The 23,864-nt window shown below is 39.0% G+C and overlaps 1 protein-coding gene across 1 annotated transcript in view; it reads right to left on the reverse strand.

Annotated features, from left to right (window-relative positions):
• Nucleotides 1-23,864, reverse strand: part of PRKG2 (protein kinase, cGMP-dependent, type II) — a 110,585-nt gene that overhangs the window by 13,893 nt on the left and 72,828 nt on the right. The window contains exons 14-16 of the mRNA XM_005681818.3: nt 8,879-9,042; nt 3,652-3,774; nt 1,851-1,913 (exon numbers count right to left, since the gene is read on the reverse strand). Coding sequence (XP_005681875.2) covers nt 1,851-1,913; nt 3,652-3,774; nt 8,879-9,042 — 350 coding nt within the window. The remainder of the gene's footprint in view (nt 1-1,850; nt 1,914-3,651; nt 3,775-8,878; nt 9,043-23,864) is intronic.

Genomic DNA, 23,864 nt, shown 5'->3' on the forward strand with positions numbered 1-23,864 from the left:
GATTTGCCTCTAATTCTTCAGTAAAAACATCCAGAGAGAAATAAAATATTGAGAGGTGTTTTCCTCTCTCAAAGTGAACACAGCAGTGTGTTCAAAGGTTTTCAAAAATGAAATTCTCAAATTTATTTTTTTTTGAACTATCAAGAGGTGATAGTCTCTATTTGTAAATCAAGCACAAAAGCAAAACATCTTGAGGATGGCAGGATTTAGCCAGGCATAGATTAAAAACAAACAAACAACTCCAAGGCTTGAACTTCCACACACACATGCAAACAAATCAGAGATTTTATGTTGTGGAGGTTATTGATGGTTTTAAAGTCCAGTTTTAGAGATTCACAGACCTGAAGAGGTGTATATTAGATTACTACATAAGGATAAAACATGGTTTGAGGTTTTGTGGAAATCAATGTACCTTACCCGAAAAAGTAAAGTACAATATGAGACTTTAAAATGTGCAGAGCTAACATCACTCATTATCAGAGAAATGCAAATCAAAATCACAATGAGGTACCATCTCACACCGGCTGCTATCCAAAAGTCTGCAAGCAATAAATGCTGGAGAGGGTGCGGAGAAAAGGGAACCCTCTTACACTGTTGGTAGGAATGGAAACTAGCACAGCCACTATGGAGAACAGTGTAGAGATTCCTTTAAAAACTGGAAATAGAACTGCCATATGACCCAGCAATCCCACTGCTGGGCATACACACCAAGGAAACCAGAACTGAAAGAGACACGTGTACCCCAATGTTCATCACAGCACTGTTTATAATAGCCAGGACATGGAAGCAACCTAGATGTCCATCCCAGAAGAATGGATAAGAAAGCTGTGGTACATATACACAATGGAATATTACTCAGCCATTAAAAAGAATACATTTGAATCAGTTCTAACGAGGTGGATGAAACTGGAGCCTATTATACAGAGTGAAGTAAGCCAGAAAGAAAAACACCAATACAGTATACTAACACATATATATGGAATTTAGAAAGATGGTGACGATAACCCTATATGTGAGACAGATAGGTGTATAGAACAGTCTTTTGGACTCTGTGGGAGAAAGCGAGGGTGGGATAATCTGAGAGAATAGCATTGAAACATGTATATTATCATATGTGAAACAGATCGCCAGCCCAGGTTCGATGCATGAGACAGGGTGCTCAGGGCTGCTGCACTGGGATGACCCTGAGGGATGGGATGGGGAGGGAGGTGGGAGGGGGGTTCAGGATGGGGAACACATGTACACCCATGGCTGATTCATATCAGTGTATGGCAAAAAACACTACAATACTGTAAAGTAATTAACCTCCAACTAAAATAAATAAATTTTTAAAAATAATAATAAAACAAAATGTGGAAAGCTAGTCAAAGGAAAATTATGTTTCAAATTAATGTATAATATCAGTTAAACTGAAATAGAAGGCTATTTAAGAGTTGATTTAGTTAACCCATTCTCTTGAATATGGATAACAATGATAGTATCCTACTTTAACTGCAAATCAAATGTCAAAATTAGAACTTGATTCCTTTACAGAATCCAAGATAATATTTGGAAAATAATAAAGACAGCAGCAGATAAAAAGCTAAGTTGCTATAACCTGAATATGTAATTTTGTGATTTGTTTTGTAACTTTATCCATACTTGATAGGAATTTCCAGCACTGGCGAAATCACACTGAGATTGATCTTTGTAACTGCAGGTAGTATAGCACAGATGAGAAATAAAGCACCAGAAAGGGTAAACTGAGTGTCTGGGGAGGGGTCTTTGCAACATACTGAGAAAAGCTTCAAGATGACCACATTTTAAAAATAAAAAATATTTCTATATTTGCTGGGCAGAGAAATATATACCTGTGTTTCTTAATGTCATTGATTCCATTCTTCAGATTTCCCAGTCTTTCTGTTGGATTTTGCCTACAAAAAAAGTTTTAAGTCAGCTTATAATAATTACGCTTGAGTGAATTTCACATTAAAATTTAATGCTTCTTCTTTATCCATTCATTCATGTTGTCAGTAATATGTATAAACCAGGCACATTTGTGTATAGGGAGAGAGAACATATGCCCTCTCTGGAGGAGCCACAGTCCAATTACAGTCAGAAATATGAATATCAGTTCAGTTCCGTTCAGTCGCTCAGTTGTGTCTGACTCTTTGCAACCCCATGAATCGCAGCACGCCAGGCCTCCCTGTCCATCACCAACTCCCGGAGTTCACTCAGACTCACATCCATCGAGTCCGTGATGCCATCCAGCCATCTCATCCTCTGTCGTCCCCTTCTCCTCCTGCCCCCAATCCCTCCCAGCATCAGAGTCTTTTCCAATGAGTCAACTCTTCGCATGAGATGGCCAAAGTACTGGAGTTTCAGCTTCAGCATCATTCCCTCCAAAGAAATTCCAGGGCTGATCTCCTTATGTATCTATATACCCCAGTATATAGCTATAGGCTATATATGGGCTTCCTTTGTGGGTCAGCTGGTAAAGAATCCGCCTGCAATGCGGGAGATCTGGGTTTAGTCTCTGGATTGGGAAGATCCGCTGGAGAAGGGAAAGGCTACCCACTTCAGGATTCTGGCCTAGAGAATTATGAGGTCGCAAAGAGTCGGACATGACTGAGCGACTTTCACTTTCTCTATATAGCTATAGATACTTAGCTATAGATATTGATATATAGATAGGTATATATCCCAGTGCTTTAAATGAGCTATGAATAAATGCTTAGAAGAATAGGCAGATGCTGTTATATCTTACCAATTTTGCTAAGAAGACCAAGGAAAGCTTTAGAGAATCATTTACAATGGAGTTAAAATTTTAGAAACATGAAGAAACTTCTGTGGGCAACCAGCAGCAAGGTTTCATGTCCTAAATTTGCTAAATTTTAATGCACTTTTGAAAGTTCATATGTGCAAAAAGTGTTCTAAATGTTTTAAAAAAGGCAACAAAATTAAGTTTAAACAAAATTCTAGAAGTCTTCCGTTCTCCAAAAAATTACTTTTAATGTTAAATAGAATTCTGCAGTAATTTGCAATAAAGTCAGAGTATTTTTTAAAAAAACTGAAGGCTGAAAGAGGGCATACAGCAACACTTTTATCATCACCACTGAAAATTAACAGAGGCTATAAATTACTCCTTCATTACGGTAAGTTTTGTGGTTTTGTTTTCCTCTACAGCAGACAAAGATGATTCTCAAAGATAACCTGAACAATCTGGATAACTTTTAAACTATAAGAAGGTACTGTGGTTCTATCATATGAAGGAAACTCAAACTCCTAGTACAGACCATAAAATAGAAAACGTGTAGGCGCATGCTAAGTCACTTCAGTCATATCTGACTCTTTGCAATCCTATGGATCGCCAGGTTCCTCTGTGCATGAGATTCTCCAGGAATACTGGAGTGGGCTGCCATGCGCTCCTCCAGGGGATCTTCTCAACCCAGGGATCAAACCTGTGTCTCTTACATCTCCTGCATTGGCAGGCGGATTCTTTACCACTATCCACCTGGGAAGCCCAAAGTAGAAATGATTTTCTTTAAATATAATCTAGCTACATAGAAAAGTACTATAAGTAAACACATAATCCAACTTTAAAATGGCAGCAGAAATAAGAAGCCTTCACACTTTCCCTAAAAACAAAGGATTTTTAATAGTCATTCTCACCTGCAAAGTCTCCGAATCAGATCCTCAGGTCGTCTTGTTATCTTTCTGGGAAAATCCATTTTTTCAATGCCTTTGAGAATCAGATTGTAGGTCATCATTTGGTCAATCCCAGAAAAAGGAGGGCTAGAGAAAAGCCAAAATCGGACATTAGGACCCACATCTGAGACACATTTACAACTAATATTCCACCCTCCCTCTTTCCCTCCTTCCCTCTCTCTTATAGGTTGTTTTATAGCAAATCTGCACATATGCTAGAAAATAATCTCATTACTTGAATACCACTTAAAATACACACATCCATACATAGACATAGAGGTAATCTATCGGGTGGTGATAATCACTGAAAAGAAAAATATAGCAGAGGACAGAGAGTGAGAGAGAGGTGTGATGTTTTTAGACACAATGGATAGTAAAAGGGGTTCAGTGGTAAAGAATGCAACTCCCAAGGCAGAGGAATGGATTTAATCCCTGGGTCGGGAAGATCCCCTGGAGAAGAAAATGGCAACCCACTAAGCCTCTCTCATATGCTGACAATTAAGCAGAGATGAGAATGAGTCACACTGTTCTCTTGTAGACAAAGAATTCCAAGACAGCAAGGAGTCAGGAGTAGACATGGGTTATTCTTGGAACAGGGAGGGCAGTGTTGCTGGTGGAGTCAGTAAGCAGGGCAGGAGGATAAGAGATGAGGGTCACATGACTATAGACCTAATGGGCTATGGGAAGGACCTGGGAATGTGTTCTAATTTACAAAACCCAAAGTAAGGTTTTAAAAATGTGTTGATGGACTTTCCTGGTGGTTCAGTGGTTAAGAGTCCATGCTTCCACTGGAAGGGTCGTGGAGTCAATTGCTGGTCAGGAAACTAAGATCCTGTATGTCAGGTGGTATGACCAAAAGGGAGAAAAGAAACAAAACAAAACAAAAAAATGTGTTGAAAATAAACTGTGATGGTTCTAGTGGTGGGGTAAGGCAGGGCTGGTAGCTCAGACTAGAACAGTGGTGAAGGTGGAGATGTGATTGGATTCCAGATTATTTTGAAGGCAGTCAACAGGATTTGCTAATGGGGTGAATGTGGTATGCAGGAGAAAGCAAGGATTCAAGAATGATGCTAAAGCGTTTTGGGTGTTTCCCTGGTAGCTCAGCTGGTAAAGAATCCACTTGCAATGCAGGAGACCTGGGTTCGATCCGTGGGTTGGGAAGATCCCTTGGAGAAGGGCATGGCAACCCACTCCAGTATTCTGGCCTGGAGAATCCCTATTGACAGAAGAGCCTGGAGGGCTACAGTCCATGGGGTCATAGAGTTGGCATGACTGAGTGACTCAGTGGCTAGGCACAAAGCGTTTTGATCCATGGAACTGAGCTATTTTTACTAAGGCTGGAGTGGGCTGGGGGTACAGGTTGCAGAGCAGGTTATGAAGAAGAGAATCAAGAGTTATGTCCTGAACATCCCAATAGAGATGCTAAGCAAGCAGGTGAACTCAGGAGTCTGGCATTCAGGGAAGAGCCTAGGGCTGGAGGTGTGGTTCTGAGGAGTCCTTAGACAGCATTTATGGCCAGGAGACTTGATGTTATCACCCAAGGAGTGAATAGGTAGAAAACAGGTCAAGGACTGAAGTGACCTGAGGTCAGGATGACAAGAAGGATTCAGCAACAGACACTGAGCTGGAGACTCTAGCATGGGGACAGAAAAGAGAGTATTTCAAGGCAACGGTTGCAACAATGAATAAGAAAGTTTACAATAGCTAGGAGATGGAAGCAACCTAGATGTCCATCGGCAGCCGAATGGATGAGACAGTCGTGGTACATATACACAATGGAATATTATTCAGCTATTAAAAATGCATTTGAGTCAGTTCTAATGAGGTGGATGAAACTGGAGCCTATTATACAGAGTGAAGTAAGTCTGAAAGAAAAACACCAGTACAGTATATTAATGTATATATATGGAATTTAGAAAGATGGTAATGACGACCCTGTATGCGAGACAGCAAAAGAGACACAGATATAAAGAACAGACTTTTGGACTCTGTGCGAGAAGGTGAGGGTGGGATGATTTGAAAGAATAGCATTGAAACACGTATATTACCACCGTATGTGAAACAGACGACCAGTCCAAGTTCGATGCATGAAACAGGGCACTCAAAGCTGGTGCACTGGGACAACCCAGAGGGACGGGATGGGGAGCGAGGTGGGAAGGGGTTCGACACAAGGGGACACGTGTACACCCATGTCTGATTCATGTCACTGGGAAAAAACCACTGCTGCTGCTGCTGCTGCTAAGTCACTTCAGTCGTGTCTGACTCTGTGTGACCCCAGAGACGGCAGCCCACCAGGCTTTCCCGTCCCTGGGATTCTCCAGGCAAGAACACTGGCGTGGGTTGCCATTTCCTTCTCCAATGCATGAAAGTGAACAGTGAAAGTGAAGTTGCTCGGTCGTGTCCGACTCTTAGTGACCCCATGGACTGCAGCCCACCACACTCCTCCATCCATGGGATTTTCCAGACAAGAGTACTGGAGTGGGCTGCCATTGCCTTTTCCATGGCAAAAACCACTACAATATTGTAAAATAATTAGTCTCTAATTATAATAAATAGACTAATTTTTATAAAAAGAAAGCATTGGGAATGAACCACTGAATTCGGGTAACATGTTAATGCATAGACTCTGCTTTTAAAATCACTTTCATACCTACACTGTTGTGTGATTTAATTTTTGAAAATTAAAGATGATTTTCACAAACAACTCTGTCGTATTTTAGTCACGCCTGAGACGGGAAGATAGTGAGAGCTCCCACTCTTTGTAATAAACTTGAAACAAGTTTGGTGCACCGACTTTTCAATAATCTATGTTTCACTCATAAATAAAAAGATGTAGGAAACAAATAACATTGCTCTAACATCTTCAACTTATTTATATATTTACAAGTAGGTTGTGTTTTTGTTTTGGTTTGGTTTTTCAGTTCTTTTCTTATCTTCATTTACCTCCTGACTTCAGGACATTTAAAATGAACTGTCCCCATACCCTATCCCAGAAAAGCTTTATAAAAATGACTTCTCAACATTTTTTCATATTTTAGTTTATTTTTAATTGGAGGATACTTGCTTTACAATGTTGTGTCGGTTGTACAAGCTGTACAACAACTTGAATCAGCTGTAAGTATACTTATATCCCCCTCCCTCTTGAATCTCCCTCCCACCCATCCCCCACTCTCAATTTCTTTAGGACAACTCAAGACCATTTTGGCATTTCCAAATTATTGAGAATCATTCCCTCTTTCTTATTCCCTCACTTTATTTCCACACTTCTTGTAACAATGTATTCTAGCTGATGAAGACTGAAATGCATATTCTCCAGGTACCTACAAGAGCCATCATGTATCTGTTAGACATGCAGCTGACTTATTTTTCCAGAAACAAGAAAACCAATTATTGAAATAGAAATCCTTGTGTCCTGAGACCATAAGCAATTTTCTCTTTAAATGACTAGCAGGACATTTTTCTCTTCTTTCCTTCAAAATCTTAAGCAATGAATATTTGAAAATATTTGATATTACAGATAATATCAAATAATCTCTCATGTGGACAAGGATAAAGAACAGAGCCACACATAATCCAATACTGAAATTTGCAGTGTATAAAGTTCAAGAAGATTCCAGGAAACTCTCCTTTGGTGAAGTATGTGTTGAGCCTTGGATCCCCGGAACTGGGCTCATTCCAGCATTTCTTACAGTGTTCCATATGCAAATCATCCCTGAAATCAAGACTGAGGATATTTGGTTGTAAAGGCTTAAAAGGATGACCAAAGCAGTTAATGATAAATGGAGGTAGAAAACTAACCTGAGTGCCGTGGGTACATCCACGCATTATGGATGAGTTATAAAAATTCATTTGTATAAGGCACATGTGTTTAATAAAAAACGTGTCTCATTTGGAGTCAGAAGACCTGAGATTAAATCCCAGGTCTTAGTGAGTAGATCTCTGATCCCGTCTTCTAACCCATAACATTTAAATCATAAAATAATCATAATACAAATTTAAACCTTAAGATAACAAAAATTCCTGCTTTAACTTCCATATAAGTTTATAAAAACAAAACTAGATAAAACAGATGCAAGTGCTTTGTAAGCTGGCAAAGGCTTTACAAATGTGAGGTAATATATGTTTGTGCACATATGTGTATAAGTGTGTGTGTGCGGGCATGACTGTTTGGGATCTCGAATTCATTAATATACAGCTCTTTATCACTTCAGGAATGACAATCTAATTTTAACTTGTAAAACTCCTGCTGTGTCTTGTCTCTGTTCATCAGCACCTCTAGAAAGCAGTTGACAAGGGGATTAAAATTTAAATCCAGCAACGCTTCCTTCTCTTAGCATTTCTGGTTAATGATTTATGGGGAAGATGGAAGAATATGGTTAAATTTAATTGATCAATGGATTTAATGGAAATACATCTGCTATTTTCTCAACTGAAAAAAATACAGCCCACGACTTCAACTCTCCCTCTTATTTTGATGATGAAGTCCCCAAACTTTCACTTAATATAGTGAAAATATAGTTAAGTATTAATTATAATTAATATAAAAGTATATAGTTATATATATAGTATATATACATTAGTATATTGGTATATATATACTATATAGAAGTATATATTAGGTAAAATTATACTTAATATAAAAGTATATAAAGTATTAATTATATACTATCTATAACAACAGGCCTTGCCCCTCTAGGTGCATGTGTGAGTGCTAAGTCGTTTCATTTGTGTCCTACTCTTTGCAACCCTACAGATTGTAACCTCCCAAGCTCTGTTGTCCATGGGATTCTCCAGGCAAGAATACCGGAGTGGGTTGCCATGCCCTCTTCCAGGGGATCCTTCCAATCCAGGGATCAAACTCATGTCTCTTTGTCTCTTGGACTGGCAGGAGGGTTCTTTACCGCAAGCGCCAACTGGGGAGCCCTTCGAGGTAAACTATAGCAGTTTTGTGCTCCTTTGCTGTAGCTTCCTGAATATTTTCACCATGTTATAACCTAGAAAGCATGCTATACAGGACATAATGTGAAGAGGAAAAGGCATCATGCTTAATCAAAAACACTTCCAAAATGTTTAATTCTTATATATATATATATATATATATATATATATATATATATGTATGTATTATCATGAGTAAGTTATTTTTGCAGTTCTCAGAAGAAGAGGCTGAACACAACTTGAAGGTACTTACTTGCCCGTGAGGAGCTCATATACTAGAATTCCCAGGGACCAAAAGTCCACACTGAAGTCATGTCCTTTGTTGAGAATGACTTCCGGAGCTACATACTCTGGAGTTCCACAGAACGTCCATGTTTTCTGTCCAGATCCTATTTTCTTAGCAAATCCAAAGTCAACCTAGAAAAGAAGATCAAAGAAATCTTCAGAGACCGTAAAACTCACATTCTTCTCTAAGTCTCCCTTTAACTTCTTACGGGTTTCCCTGATAGCTCAGCTGGTAAAGACTCCACCTGCAATGCAGGAGACGCTGGTTCAATTCCTGGGTCGGGAAAATCCACTGGAGATGGGGTAGGCTACCCATTCCAGTATTCTTGGGCTTCCCTTGTGGCTCAGCTGGTTAAAGAATCCGCCTGCAATGTGGGAGATCTGGGTTTGATCTCTGGGTTGGAAAGATCCCCTGGTGAAGGAAGGGCTACCCACTCCAGTATTCTGGCCTGGAGAATTCCAGGGACTGTATAGTCCAGAGGGTCGCAAAGAGTTGGACACGACTGAGCAACTTTCACTTTAACTTCTTCAGTCTTCTTTCTTTGCCTCCACCCTCCCCTTCACACTGCACACACACACACTAACACTGACCCTCTCATTCAGGGCCAAGGGTAAACCTCATCACACTGGAGAAAGTCCCATGCACACATCTCTACACCCAGGACTCCTAGAGGACTAGAGGGTTGGTTTAGGAAGGGGCTGTGTGCTGGGCTCGGTCACTCAGTTGTGTCCAACTCTTTGAGACCCCATGGATTGTATGTAGCTCGCCAAACTCCTCTGTCCATGGGATTTCTCAGGCAAGAATATTGAAGTGGGTTGCCATTTCCTTCTCCAGGGGATTTTCTCAACCCATAGATTGAACCTGTGTCTTTTGTTGCTCCTGTGTTGGCAGGTGGATTCTTTACTGCTAGTGCCACTTGGGAAGCCCTTTAGGAAGGGGAGATCCTTGCAACCAAAGTGAAGTTCAGGGCAAGCAGAGCAGTAATTTTCAATATCAATAGTGGTATTCATTAGGAAAGGAAGAGAAGGGGGCAGTAATTGACCCTTTTGCACTTCGTATCATAAAAGGAAATTAAGGATTTGGAAAAGGAACCATTGCTGAGGAAAAAAGGGCTTAAAATTCTAGACAGTCTTCAAAAACTTTGTGCACGATGCCTGCACCTTCTCAATGCTGGGAGTCAGAAGTAGAAGCCAGGATCATCTCATCTCAACTTTGGCTGGACTCTGACACCCTCAGTCCCTCTCAGGGTGGTGGGTGACGGGTAGCACTTGGATTAACTTATTTATTCTGAAAAAATACAGTCAGCACTTACAATCGGCCGAGCTCTATGCTATAGATACAAAGTGGACTAGAAGAACTTCGGAGTACTGGGATTGCTTAAACAGACACGCGAGAACAATAAAATGCCACGTGAGACATATACAGAAGATGATGCAAAGTATAAACTCAGAGAGCCAAAAGGCATGGACTTCTGGAACATCAGGGAGAAGATGGCTGGGGAAGATGCCATTAGGAGCTGACAGCTGAGCTCAGTGCTGACTGAGCGCTGGGAACCCTCCCAGCGTGATGTATGGGTACTACCCTCATCTGGCTTTTCAGAATAGGTCCCTCCACTTCTCTGAGACTCTATTCAGTGAATTCTGAGCACAGAATAGAGGCTGGGAATAAGACTGGAGCACAGAAGACCCGCTCTTTGAATTGAGGCTATGTATATGACTGAAGTCCTGCCCTGCAAAACAAACAGTTGGTTTCCTTCCACAGGGGTGACTTCGCATGTACCTTTCATCTCCAAATACATACAGACATTATTTTAGTAAAACCACCCTCCACCGCCCTCAAGTAAACACACACAAATTATACTTGGGCTTCAACATGCACATTTTAATAGCTTCATTACACATGAACTATCTCAATAATATGGCAGTAATATTGACTAAAAAAATTAAATAAATCAGGTTAACATCAAAATAGGCCCTCATCTAAAAACGACATGAATCAGTCAACTATAAAATCCAGCCCTCATTTCTTTATTCAAGTATTAATATTTAAAATATTTGTCTTACTTTTAAAAGTCTCCTAGAAACTGATCTTTTTACTGATGCTTTTTGTTATGTATTAGAAATTTTTCCTAATATCTCCTTATTAGAAAGAGGGAATTTGAACAACCTAATTTGAAGCAGGTTTTAACTGTTTTCTTTCATCTACCCAAAAGGACTCACAATGATTATAGCTAAGAGATGGCTGGGAATATTATGAAATTAAAATTTGCAATTTACTGAGACTAGCATATCTACTTACTCCTGAGAGGAAGAACCAATATGAAAATCCTAGCTAATTTTTTAAAGACAAATTTAGGAGACAAGAAAACAAGGCTTATAACTACATTTTCACAAATGCATATGAAAATATTATATTTTGTTGTTTTATAACAGCCTTTCAACTCACTTTTTAAATTGCAAGTAAGTTTTCCTTTTAATGATGACTGAAAGTTCATTAGATACTGAAGATACACTTTTAAAAGTGATACATTTTGAGTGTCTGGTTTTTCTTTTGTACTTACATACTAACTGAAAGAGATGGCAGTAATTACATTAAAATTTAAGATTTATGAAAATTTCCCACTTTCTTTATTTCCTTTGATCTTATCAGCTTTAGTCTAAACCATCTGGTTGGAGAAAATCAACACTCAGACCTCTCTAAAGTGAGGTGCCAAATAGAAGTTCCCAGATCTTCTGATGTGACATTCTGTGTATTTTCTATAAAAATCCACACTACCTCTGTCTTGAACCAGCATGGATACCACCACAAAGCTTCAAACTTTTATTTAACCCTTTCTCTTCTAGGCAACAGAAATGTAAGTTCTTTCCTTTATTCAATGAATATTTATTGAAAACCACTATGTACCAAACACTAGGGTACAGACAAAGCCCCCAATCTTCTTAGAGTTTACATTTAGGAGAAAGAAAGAAAGCATAAATAAAAATAAATTATCATATAACCAATAAGGACCTACTTATTGTTCCCTACAAGTTCCCTATAAGTTCCCTACTGTGTAGCACAGAAACTCTACTCAGTATTTCATAATAACCTACAAGGAAAAAGAATCTGAAAAAATCAAAATGACTTTCCTGTACACCTGAAACTAACACAACATTGTAAATCAACTATACTTCAATTAAATTTTTGACAATATATAATAGCATATATAATATTACCAGACAGTAATGTATGTTATGGAGAAACACATAAACAGGTACTGAGATCAATACAAATTACACTCTAAACAGGGTGATCAGAAAAGCATCTCTGGGGAGGTAGCATTTATGCAGATTTGAGCAGAAATCTGCATGAAATAAAAATGAGAGCTCTGTAAAAAAATCTGAGCAAGAGTGATCCTGACAAGAGCTAGCACTAAGGCCCTAGCCTTCGGGAACACGTGTGGTGAAGATCAAGGATTGCCAAGAAGACCACTGTGGCTGGGCCATAGTGTGTGAGGAGAAGAGGCAGGAAGTGAGGGCAAAATTGTGGAGTGGTCCAGTAAACCACAGAAAGAACTTCAGACTTTTTTTCTAGGCGGCCATTGGAGGATTAAGAGAAGAGGTGTGCATGACGTGACTAATGTTTCAAAAGCATCATTCTAGAAGAAAAGAAAATAGAGACCTCCTCTTTTTTTAATTGGAGGCTAATTACTTTACAATATTTTATTGGTTTGCCATACATCAACATGAATCCGCCACGGGTATACATGTGTTCCACATCCTGAACCCCCCTCCCTCCTCCCTCCCTGTACCATCCCTCTGGGTCATCTCCTCTTTTTATAAAAGCTTTTTTTTCCTAGCAGAACTGAGCTTTTAAGAAGAATCTCTGGAGAAGCTACACTCAGGTTTCCCCTTGTCACTATTAAATTCTCATTATGAAAGGCAACTGAACATTATGCTGAAAGCTTAAAAACATTGCCTCTGAAGATTTTAATAAACCAGAAGGTTCTAGGATGTTTCTATACTTATAGCAATGATTGGTTCTTTCAGAAAGAAAAAAAGAAAAAAATTAGCACTGTGGCTTGATGGAGCTGGTATCCAGTAAGTGCTAACTTTTTCCCAGAAGTTTCTCTCCGGGACAGAAAATTTGTCAGATATTGGTTCTCTTGGTCATATTAAAAAAGGATACAAAATGACCAGTCTAATTAAGCCAGATGATTCATGGGACACAACATTCCAAAAAAAAATATTTATGTGGCATTTTTAGGGCACTTTCTTTGCCCAAGTCTAGACAAGGGTAAAATGGAATCTGTTTATTCTGTCCACCAATAACCAAAGAGAATTTCATGTTCTTGTGATACTAAGGTCCATCCACTGAAATGGAAAGAGTGGATGGCTTCCACTGAGGCAACAGCAGGTGAAACAGGCAAATGTATGGGATGCATGAGTCTTTCACAACATCCCATTTTTTCTGGAGCTCTGGTGACTCCCCTGAAAGACTTAGAGTACTTAGTCAAAAATAGAAAGGATAACAGGGTGCTTTGCATACATAAGAGCAAACAAAACAATCAAACTGTGGACTTCCTCAGTGGTCCAGTGATTAAGAATCCACCTTGCAACGCAGGGGACGCAGGTTCAATCCCTAGTCGAGGAACTAAGAGCCCCCATGCCTCGAAGCAACTAAGTCCCAGTGCTCTGGAGCCTGCATGCCACAACTAGAGGGTCCATGGGCCACAATGAATGATCCTGAATTATGCAACTAAGATCCCCATGTCACAACTAAGACCTGATTCAACCAAATAAAAACAAAATCACTGGAAGTTCACCTCACATGACGCTGCCTCTTTGAAACTTTCCTTGAATTTACAGAACCAATTCCTTTCTCTTACTCAGTTCTTTAACAGATTCTGTTCCACAATTACCTCCCCTTTGGCACCATCTTCTAGTTGCCTGGGAATAAATCTAGCTCCTTGGGGAGAAGCATCGCATTCTAATAATTTTTTACCCCCTACAGCATCTGTAGCACAATGGATGTTCAACATGTGTTTGGTGAAAGAATCTGAATGAAGTGATAACTCTTAACATGTTTCAATATGATGTATTTGTATAATCTTCACCAAAAATGAATTAGCGACTATATGCTGACGTTAAAGATGACAAAATGAAAGTCTAGGGAGGTTATGGAAACTTGAGATGAGACTGTAATCAGGGTCCAAAGTAACCTTCCCATTATATGTAAATTCATGAATAAGTAGATTTTTAAGGGAAAAGGAACAACATATGTTAAGCCCATTGGTGGGATAAGCTTCACTGTCACTTAATAAGTACAGCTAATAACGGTCTGGCAAAAAGTACACAGTTAGAGTCAACGATTACTTTTAGTTTTCAAGTTCGGAAATACTTGACACACATAAAACAATGTGACATATATGCAAATTTTAATGCATGAACATAAAAACACCCCTGTGTCCACCTCCAGTTTAGTAATTAGGACAGAACCGATACAGAAGCACTCTTTGTTCCTGCCACACTGTTCTCCTGCCACACTGTACTCCTACCCCTTGCCAAGAGGTCACCATTACCCTGACTTTTGTGTTTACCATTTGCTTGCCTTCACTTCTAATTTTCCCACATATTCAATTATCCTTACATGATCCAGTCTATACTTCTAGAAGCTGCTTCAGTCATGTCCAACTCTTTGCAACCCTATGGACTGTAGCCTGCTAGGCTCCTCTGTTCATGGGATTCTCCAGGCTAGAATACTGGAGAATGATATATAGTTGTAATTTTTAAAACTTTTAGATAAATCTTATCAATTCTTGGACAAATTGCCTTTTTTCATTCAAAACTGTATTTTTGAATTTAGCCCATACTGGAATACGTTTATACTGCTGTATCACACACCATTGAAAGAATATGCTATAAATGTTCAAAATTTTTTGAAAAATGATTTCCCATCATGATGCCATAGATGGAAATTTGTCTTATATCTATTAGTGTGTTATCACAAAGAAAAGTTTCTATTAGCATCATTTCCCATCTTGCTTACTGGACATGTGTAAGGTAGAACTTCTGGGTCAATGATATGGTATGTTCAACTTCACTACACATTTTCAAGTTAATTTCCTTAGGTACTGTATAAGCAACTCCTTCACCAGCAGCAGTGTTTAAGAGGTCCTATTGTCCTATATCCTCAGCATCCTTTAGTGACATCAACTTTTATTTTTTGCCACCTATAAGCTTTTCTGCTGGTAAAGAATATGCTGGCAATGCAGGAGACCTGGGTTCAACCCCTGGGTTGGGAAGATCCCTGGCAGAGGTCATGGCAACCCACTCCAGTATTCTTGCTGGAGAATCCCCATGGACAGAGGAGACTGGCAGGCTGTTGTTCTAAGGGGTCGCAAAGAGTCGGACATGAGCGAATAGGCCACTTAGTATTAAATCAGTTAGTTCAGTCACTCAGTCATGTCCCATTCTCAGTGATCCCATGAACCATACAGCACATCAGGCCTCCCTGTCCATCACCGATTCCTAGAGTCTACCCAAATCCATGCTCATTCAGTCAGTGATGTCATCCAACCATCTCATCCTCTGTCGTCCCCTTCTCCTCCTGCCCTCAATCTTTCCCAGCATCAGGGTCTTTTCAGATGAGTCAGCTCTTCTCATCAGGTGGCCAAAGTATTGGAGTTTCAGCTTCAACATCAGTCCTTCCAATGAACACCCAGGACTGATCTCCTTTAGGATGGACTTGTTGGCTCTCCTTGCAGTCCAAGGGACTCTCAAGAGTCTTCAACACCACATTTCAAAAGCATCAATTCTTCGCCGCCCAGCTTTCTTTATAGTCCAACTCTCACATCCATACATGACCACTAGAAAAACCATAACCTTGACTAGACAGACTTTGTTGGCAAAGTAATATCTCTGCTTTTTAATATGCTATCTAGGTTGGTCATAACTTTCCTTCCAAGGAGTAAATGTCTTTTAATTTCATGGCTACAATCACCATCTGCAGTGATTTTGGAGCCCAGAAAAATAAAGTCTGACACTGATTCCACTATTTCCCCATCTATTTCCCATGAGGTGATGGGACTGGATGCCATGATCTTCGTTTTCTGAATGTTGAGCTTTAAGCCAACTTTTTCACTCTCCTCTTTCACTTTCATCAAGCTATGGTTTTTCCAGTAGTCATGTATGGATGTGAGAGTTTGACTATAAAGAAAGCTGAGCACTGAAGAATGGACGCTTTTGAATAGTGGTGTTGGAGAAGACTCTTGAGAGTCCCTTGGACTGCAAGGAGGTCCAACCAATCCATTCTAAAGGAGATCAGTCCTGGTGCTCATTGTAAGGACTGATGCTAAGGCTGAAACACCAATACTTTGGCCACCTGATGTGAAGAGTTGACTCATTGGAAAAGACCCTGATGCTGGGAGGGATTGGGGGCAGGAGGAGAAGGGGACGACAGAGGATGAGATGGCAAGATGGCATCACCAACTCAATGGACATGAGTTTGAGTGAACTCCAGGAGTTGGTGATGGACAGGGAGGCCTGGTGTGCTGCAATTCATGAGGTTGCAAAAAGTCAGACACGACTGAGCGACTTAACTGCACTGAATAGTCTAGTGATTTATAAACTGCATTATATTGTGATTTTAATTTGCACTGCTGCCCCGCCAGTAATTATTTTGAGCTAAATCATTATAATTTGTTCTGATATCAGAGAGAGTTCCCCTCTCCCATGTCTCTTCTGCCCTCAGAAATTTCTTGGCTGCTCTTGGCCGTTGGTCAGTCTGTATAAACTCTAGAATCAGCTTTTGCCAAGCTTCAGGGAAAGCTCTCCTGGAATTCCACTGGTAGTGGATCAAATCTGCAGATGCTTTTGGAAACTATTGATACCTTTCGAATGTTGACTCCTCCCATTTTTGAATTTTGTACATCTTTCTGAGTGAATAAGGGTAATGCTGCTGCTGCTGCTAAGTCGCTTTAGTTATGTCTGACTCTGTACGACCCCATAGACGGCTGCCCACATGGCTTCCCTGACCCTGGGATTCTCTAGGCAAGAATATTGGAGTGGGTTGCCATTTCCTTCTCCAATAGCCACAGCAACAAACATCAAGAAAGTATAAACCCTTAAACTTTACATTAATTTCCTTCTTCCTCACATAATGGATTTTCCTGAGCAGTAGTAAATCTCCAAGTAGTAGCTCAGGGACACAGACTCCTTCCTTCTGAAGGCTCTGCCAATCTCCAGTTGGCTGTATTAATTGGCCATAAGCCAGAAAGACTGAATAGAAGTCAGCTGCACCACACACCATCAACCCAGGTCTGACGGTAGTGCCCAGCAGGTCAGCTCACATTTCATGAGACAGAACTATGAAACACCATCACAATGAGCCATACAAAAGGCAGGCGATGGGGGAGGATGCTCTAGCTCTGTGCCCTGAAGAAGAGAGAATGAATCTATTATTTTAGGGCTTTTAGTATCTTTCCATAACTTTGTATAAGCTTCTCAATAAAGCTTCTTCGCATTTTCCAGATTCATTCCTAGATACATAGTTTATTTATATGATATGTATGCTTTTTGTAAATGGCATTTGTATTCCTATTTATCAACTATGCTTCTGGTATTTAAAAATACACTGAGTTCTTGCTTTATTAATCTCACATTTAGCAACCATATTGAACTTTCTGCTAAATTCTGATAATGTTCTGTTATATGCTGGATTTCTACAGTTAATCATGTCACATGGGGAAATAGGTTTTGTTTTTTATGTTCTGATCTGCCTTTAAATTTTATCTATATCTGACTGCACTGGGTAGAACTTCTGGTAAAATACTGAATAGAAGTACTTATACCACAACTTTTAAAAGCATAACTTCAAATGTTTCATCATTATGGTTACTCTAAATTTTTGTTAGGTATCTTTCATTGGATTAATAAAATTTATTTATATTCCTAGTTGCTAAGAGAATTTATCATGACTGAATATAGAAATACCAAAATTGCCTCTGTAGCTATTGAGGTCATTATTATATGTAATTGTTTTTATTTTTTAATCTATTAAGTGGTGACCTGATTAGATAAAATTTTTAATGTTAAAAGCAATGCTTGCTTTGCTGAGATATAGCCAGCCTTAGTTATGATTTGTATTAATTGTAGTATTCAGTTTGCTAATATTTTGCTTATAAGTTTTACATTTAATTCCTGAGTGAGGTTGGACATTAATTTGCCTTCCTTAGGCATTTTGTTTGAAGAGTCAAGTTTATACTAGCTTTACAGAATAAGAAAGAAATTATCTTTTACTGTTTTCTAAAGAATCTGTATAAGATTCATATTGAAAATCCTTGAAGTAAATTTTCTAGATCTCATGTGTTATGGACTGAATGTTTGTGTCTCTCTAAAATTCCTCTTGAAACTCTAGTTCTCACTGTGATGATATCTGGAGGAGGGGTCTTTAGGAGTAATCAGGTCATAAGGGTGAGGCCCTCATGAATCAGATTTGTGCCCTTGGGGGGGGTGGGGGAAACACGAGAAAGATGACCAATCTCTCTCTCTCTGCCATGTGAGGACACAGAGAAGATGGCTATCTGCAAACCAGGAAGAGAACTCTCACAGGCCCCAGCCATTTATGTATACTGTATACTATATTAGGGTTTCCCAGGTGGCACTAGTGGTAAAGAACTCCCGTGCCAATGCAGAAGACAAAAGAGATGCCGGTTTGATCCCCGGGTTGAGAAGATCCCCTGGAGGAAGGCATTATATCCCACTCCAGTATTTATGCCTGGAGAATCCCACAAACAAACAAGCCTGGTGGATACACAGTCCATGTGGTCACAGAGTCAGACACGACTGAAGTAACTTAACACACACACATACACACACTTATAGTGTATTATATATAGCAATAGAGTTGCTCAAATAATTTTGAATCCATGTAAATCTCTGCTATAACTATAGTCATGTTCACTTATAACAGCATTTATTTGTAATACTTCTCTTTTTCTTTTGTCCAGTATTTTCAGTTTGTTAGTTTTATTAGTCTTTTCAGAACATCCTGGTTCTGTATCCTTTTATGTTTAATTAATTCATGCTCTTTATTTTTTCCTTCTCTTTTCTTTTTCCCCCTTTTCCATCTTCTTAAGCTGAATGCACATTTAGTTCATTTTTAGGCTTCTTTACTTCCTACTTGAAACGTGAAAAGTTATAAATATTATTCCCATTATCATTTAGTTGCAACATATATGTATTGATATGTAGTATTCTCTATTGTGCAACTCGGTTCTATAAACTTGTCAAAATCTCTCCTTCACTGATCCTTGAATTATTTTGAAATATCCTTAAAATTCCAACAAGGTGAATCTTTTTAGTGGTTTCTTCCTGATTTTTAAATTTTGTTATTGATTTTTATCTTACATACTTTGATGTCACTGAAAAAATCCTTTATGTTCTTTTTTTGCAAGTGAGGAGCAAACAGCCCCATGGGCCTTTCATTCATTCTTCTGTGCTAAGCAGTGTACTAAGTCTAGCAGTAAATACTGCAGCACAGTCTGCTATTATGAGGCCGTCAGGGTAGAGGGGCAGAAAGGTCATAAAGAAATAGGTAATAATATCAATATTTAATGTGTTTTCTTATACCAAACTCAATAGAAATAAGATTAAGGTATTCTGTGTTCACATGAGGGGTATTATTCAAATGAGTTAAATAGTATAATCATTCAGAACCTTTATTGATGAAAGACAACTGAAATTTATTGTATTACAACAAAGTTTTTCCTGCAAAAGTCTAGCTACTATATACAAGTTTTTTCCTGCAAAAGGCTAGCTACTGAATAAATTCTGCTTGGGTTGAGAACAAGGTCATTTTTTCATTCTTTAAATACTGTCCTACATCTTAGTATCACCTCTGATTCATTCATGATAACCAGAAGGAGGACTCGATCACGATTGCCTTCAACAGCTCTCCTTCGGCCTTGCAAGAAAAATTTAGGAAAATATTGGATGGGCAGATAAGAGTTAGTGATGTGAGAATCTCCTTGGTCCATTAGTAGTATCTGCTAATCCTTAATCTCCAACCTAGTATTTTTCCCGATGGAGACAGCTTGGACCACATGGGTCCTTGTAGGACTGAACCAGTGTGACATTCTCAATCATGAATCAGGGAAGAAGAGTAGAGTTAAGTCTTCCTCCCTCATACAAACACATTCTCTGTAATTAAAACCAAAGAGCAAGCCTCTTGTAGTCTCTAAGGAGACACTTTGAAAATCCAGACCTTCTTTCTACTTAAGTCTTTTCTCCAGGCTTTAGCTAGTTAGTCTTTGCTGGGGGTGGAGGGGAAGCCTTTCTTTACTATAGTCCTTAGATATCTGACCTCTCACTATTATTGCCAAGAAATGATAAAGGGAGATGAAAATGCCACTTATTAAAATTTGAAGAATAAGGCCAAGGTCATCCTTTAAGGAGTCTTTCATCCTCAAGTTCATTAATGTCCGAGTCTGGGCTGCCCATTGTCCACCCAGATGTGCATTCCTGACATGCTGGGTACTAGACCACTAGACTGCACTGCCCTCATCTCTACTGCGACCCCCTCAGGAACCTTCTAGCAGAAGAAGCGCTGCTAGACTGCCAGCCCAATTTCTTTTTTTTTTTTTTAATTTGCTGAAACTTGCTTGATGATCCAGTATATGATCAAATGCGGTAAATGGCATCCTGTAAATATTGGGAACAATATTCTACAAATCAATTATATCAAGTTGATTAATCGTCTTGTACATATCTTCTAAAGTTTTAGTGATTTTCAGTCTGAATGTTCTTTCAATTTCTGTGAGAGGTATAGCCATATTTTCCTACAGTTGTTCATTTCTCCTTAGGATTTCTGTCAAATTCAGCTTCTTACTTTTGAAGCATTTTCATAGGTAATTGAAAGATCAAGATTTTTACATCATCATGGTAAAATGAACCCTTTATCATATGGTAACCCTCTCTAGCTCTAGAAATACTTCTTCCCTGATACCAACATCATGAAACCTGCTTTTCAATTTGTTGACTATTTCCCAGACATATTTTTTTCTATCCTTTTCATTTCAACCTGTCTGTACCCTCATGTTCTGGTCTGTCTCTCATAAACCTCATGCAGCTGATTTTTATTTTGGGGATCTATTTGGCAGTGTTTGGTTTTTATCTGAACAGTGAAGTCTATTTACATACATTAGATTTCTTTCTTCTTTCAGAGTGTGTTTTCTCTTTGATTTATTTTTCTAGGCTTCCTGTTCTCCTTTGTTGCCTTCTTTTAAAGTGACTGACATCTTCTTCCACTTCGATTCCAATTACACCTACTCTCAGCTTACACGCTGCTGTTTTTCAGTTATTTAGCATTTTCTCACTTTAAATACTACATAGTAGTGATAATTATTACATTATAGCATAATTTGGAAAAATCTAACCACGTGTTTACCATTTTTCTATAGTCACCACTCCCTACTATATCTCAAACCTTTCATCAGGGATTTTCCATCTCCCTTAAGCACATGCTTTGGATGTAGGTGGTTAACTGTTTATCTTTGTTGGAAAATGCCTTTATTTCACCCCTCTTGAAAGATAATTTCTCTAGATTTGTAAGGCAAGTTTGTTGGTTATTTTCTCTCACAATTTTAAGATATTATTCCATTGCATCCTGGTTGCTATGGTTGCTGTTGAGATGTCAACTGAAAGTATAATTTTTACTCCTTTATGTGCAAACTGTTATTTCTCTTTGATAGCTTTTAAAACTTCCTCTTAGTTTTGGTTCTGCACCATATTATAATAGCCACCACCCAAGATAGCCTCAATGCTCCCCTTCTCCTGGTATTCAGAGGTGACCTCTCTCACAGTGAATCAGCCGGGCCCCGTGTGGCCAACGGAAGCCAGGGACGTGCCAGTGTGACTCTGAGCCTTGGAAGGCAGTGTAGCTATTCCTAGGTCTCTCAAATGACTCATCCTGGGGAAAGCCAGCCACCATGCCTTGAGGACGTTCAATCCAGAAAGAGAAGGATTCATATGGAAAAGAACTAAGGTCCCCAACTAAAAGCCAACACTAGTTTGCCAGCCAGAGGAGTGAGTCACCTTGAAGGCAGATCCTCTAGCCTGAGTCAAGCCTCCAGGTGACTGTGGCCCCAGCCAACACTTGACAGAAACTTCCTGATCGAGACCCTAAGTCAGAACCATCCAGTTGAACCACTCCCAAACTCCTGATCCGCAGAAACTGTGAGAGTTCAACCAGGATTCTTGCTGTTTTAAGCCATTAAATTTTGGAGTGATCTGTTATGCAAAAGCAGAATCTACAATAAATACAATTTGTCTCATTTGGGATTTGTTGGACTTCCTTTACCTGAATGGCCTTTTTTATTTTAAATGTTTTCTGGAAAATTCTCAACCATTATTTCTTTAAGTATTTTTTAATCTCATTTTCTATATTTTTACCTTGGACTCCAACTGAACATTTTAAGAACTTCTCGCTCTATTCTCCAAGTCTCTTCATTTCTCTTATTTTCAATCTTTTTTGAGCCTCCATGTTTTATTCTGACATTTTATCTTTCAATTCACTGATTTTTCTCTTTACTTGTGAATCATCTATTATTTAACCTTTCCACTTTTCAAATTGATGTATAATTTATAAGCAATAAAATGCACAGATTTGGGGAGTACAATTCATTGAATTTTGATGCAGATTATAGTCTTGTAACAACTGCCATATGGTTAAGAGACAGACATTCCCATTATCTCAGAAAGTTCCCTCCTGCCCTCTGCAGTCAAATGATCCTCCCAGAGGCTACCATTATATTAATTTCTATCATCTATTCTACAACTTCAATAAATGCAATCATAAAGAGGCTAGTAGAGGCTAGTCTTCTGTATCTGTCTTCTTTTTGTTCAACATGCTTTTTAAAATTTATTCATGTTGTTACCTATACTAATTCATTGTTGAAAAGTTCAAAGTGAAAGTCACTCAGTCACTTCCAACTCTTTGAGACTTCATGGACTATGCAGTCCCTGGAATTCTTCAGGCCAGAATATGGAGTGGGTAGCCTTTCCCTTCTCCAGGGCATCTTCCCAACCCAGGGATAGAACCCAGGTCTCCTGCATTGCAGGTGGATTCTTTACCAGCTGAGCCATAAGGGAAGTCCGTACTAATTCATTGCTTTATACTATTGAGAAGAGTTCGGTTAATGAATGCACTACTATACATTTATACCTTCAATTGGTAATAATTATTTTGGCTCTTTCTGATTTGAGACTTTCAGGAAAAAGCTCTTATGAAGATTCTTGTCCAAAATTTTTGAAACATTATTTCAATATTTTTGGATAAATACCAAGGAGTGAAATTTCTTCCAAGGAATAGAATTTCTTGTCATAGAAAATGGAGTAGGTGATGGCACCCCACTCCAGTACTCTTGCCTGGAAAATGCCATGGATGGAGGAGCCTGGAAGGCTGCAGTCCATGGGGTCCTGAAGAGTCAGACACGACTGAGGGACTTCCCTTTCACTTTTCACTTTCATGCATTGAAAGAAATGGCAACCCACTTCAGTGTTCTTGCCTGGAGAATCCCAGGGACGGGGGAGCCTGGTGAGCTGCTGTCTATGGGGTTGCACAGAGTCAGACACGACTGAAGTGACATAGCATAGGTATATATTTGACTCAATGAGAAATTGACAAACTATTCTTCAAACAGTTTTCTAATTTTGTTTTCCTACTAGAAATTTAGGAAAATTTCCTCACCAATACTTGGTATTGTCAATCTTTAAAATTATAGTCGTTCCAGTGGGTGTGAAATGGCACATCCTTAGAGTTTTAATTTGCTTTTCCTAATGACTATTGATATTACTTATGACCATTCTTATGTTTTCCCTTGTAATTTTTCAAGATCTTTGGTCATTTTTTACAAATTGGATTGTCTTTTATTATTAAGATTTTTATATATTTCTGGATACAAGTCCTTTGTCAT

Source organism: Capra hircus, chromosome 6, assembly GCF_001704415.2.
Source record: "Capra hircus breed San Clemente chromosome 6, ASM170441v1, whole genome shotgun sequence".
Taxonomy (NCBI): domain Eukaryota; kingdom Metazoa; phylum Chordata; class Mammalia; order Artiodactyla; family Bovidae; genus Capra; species Capra hircus.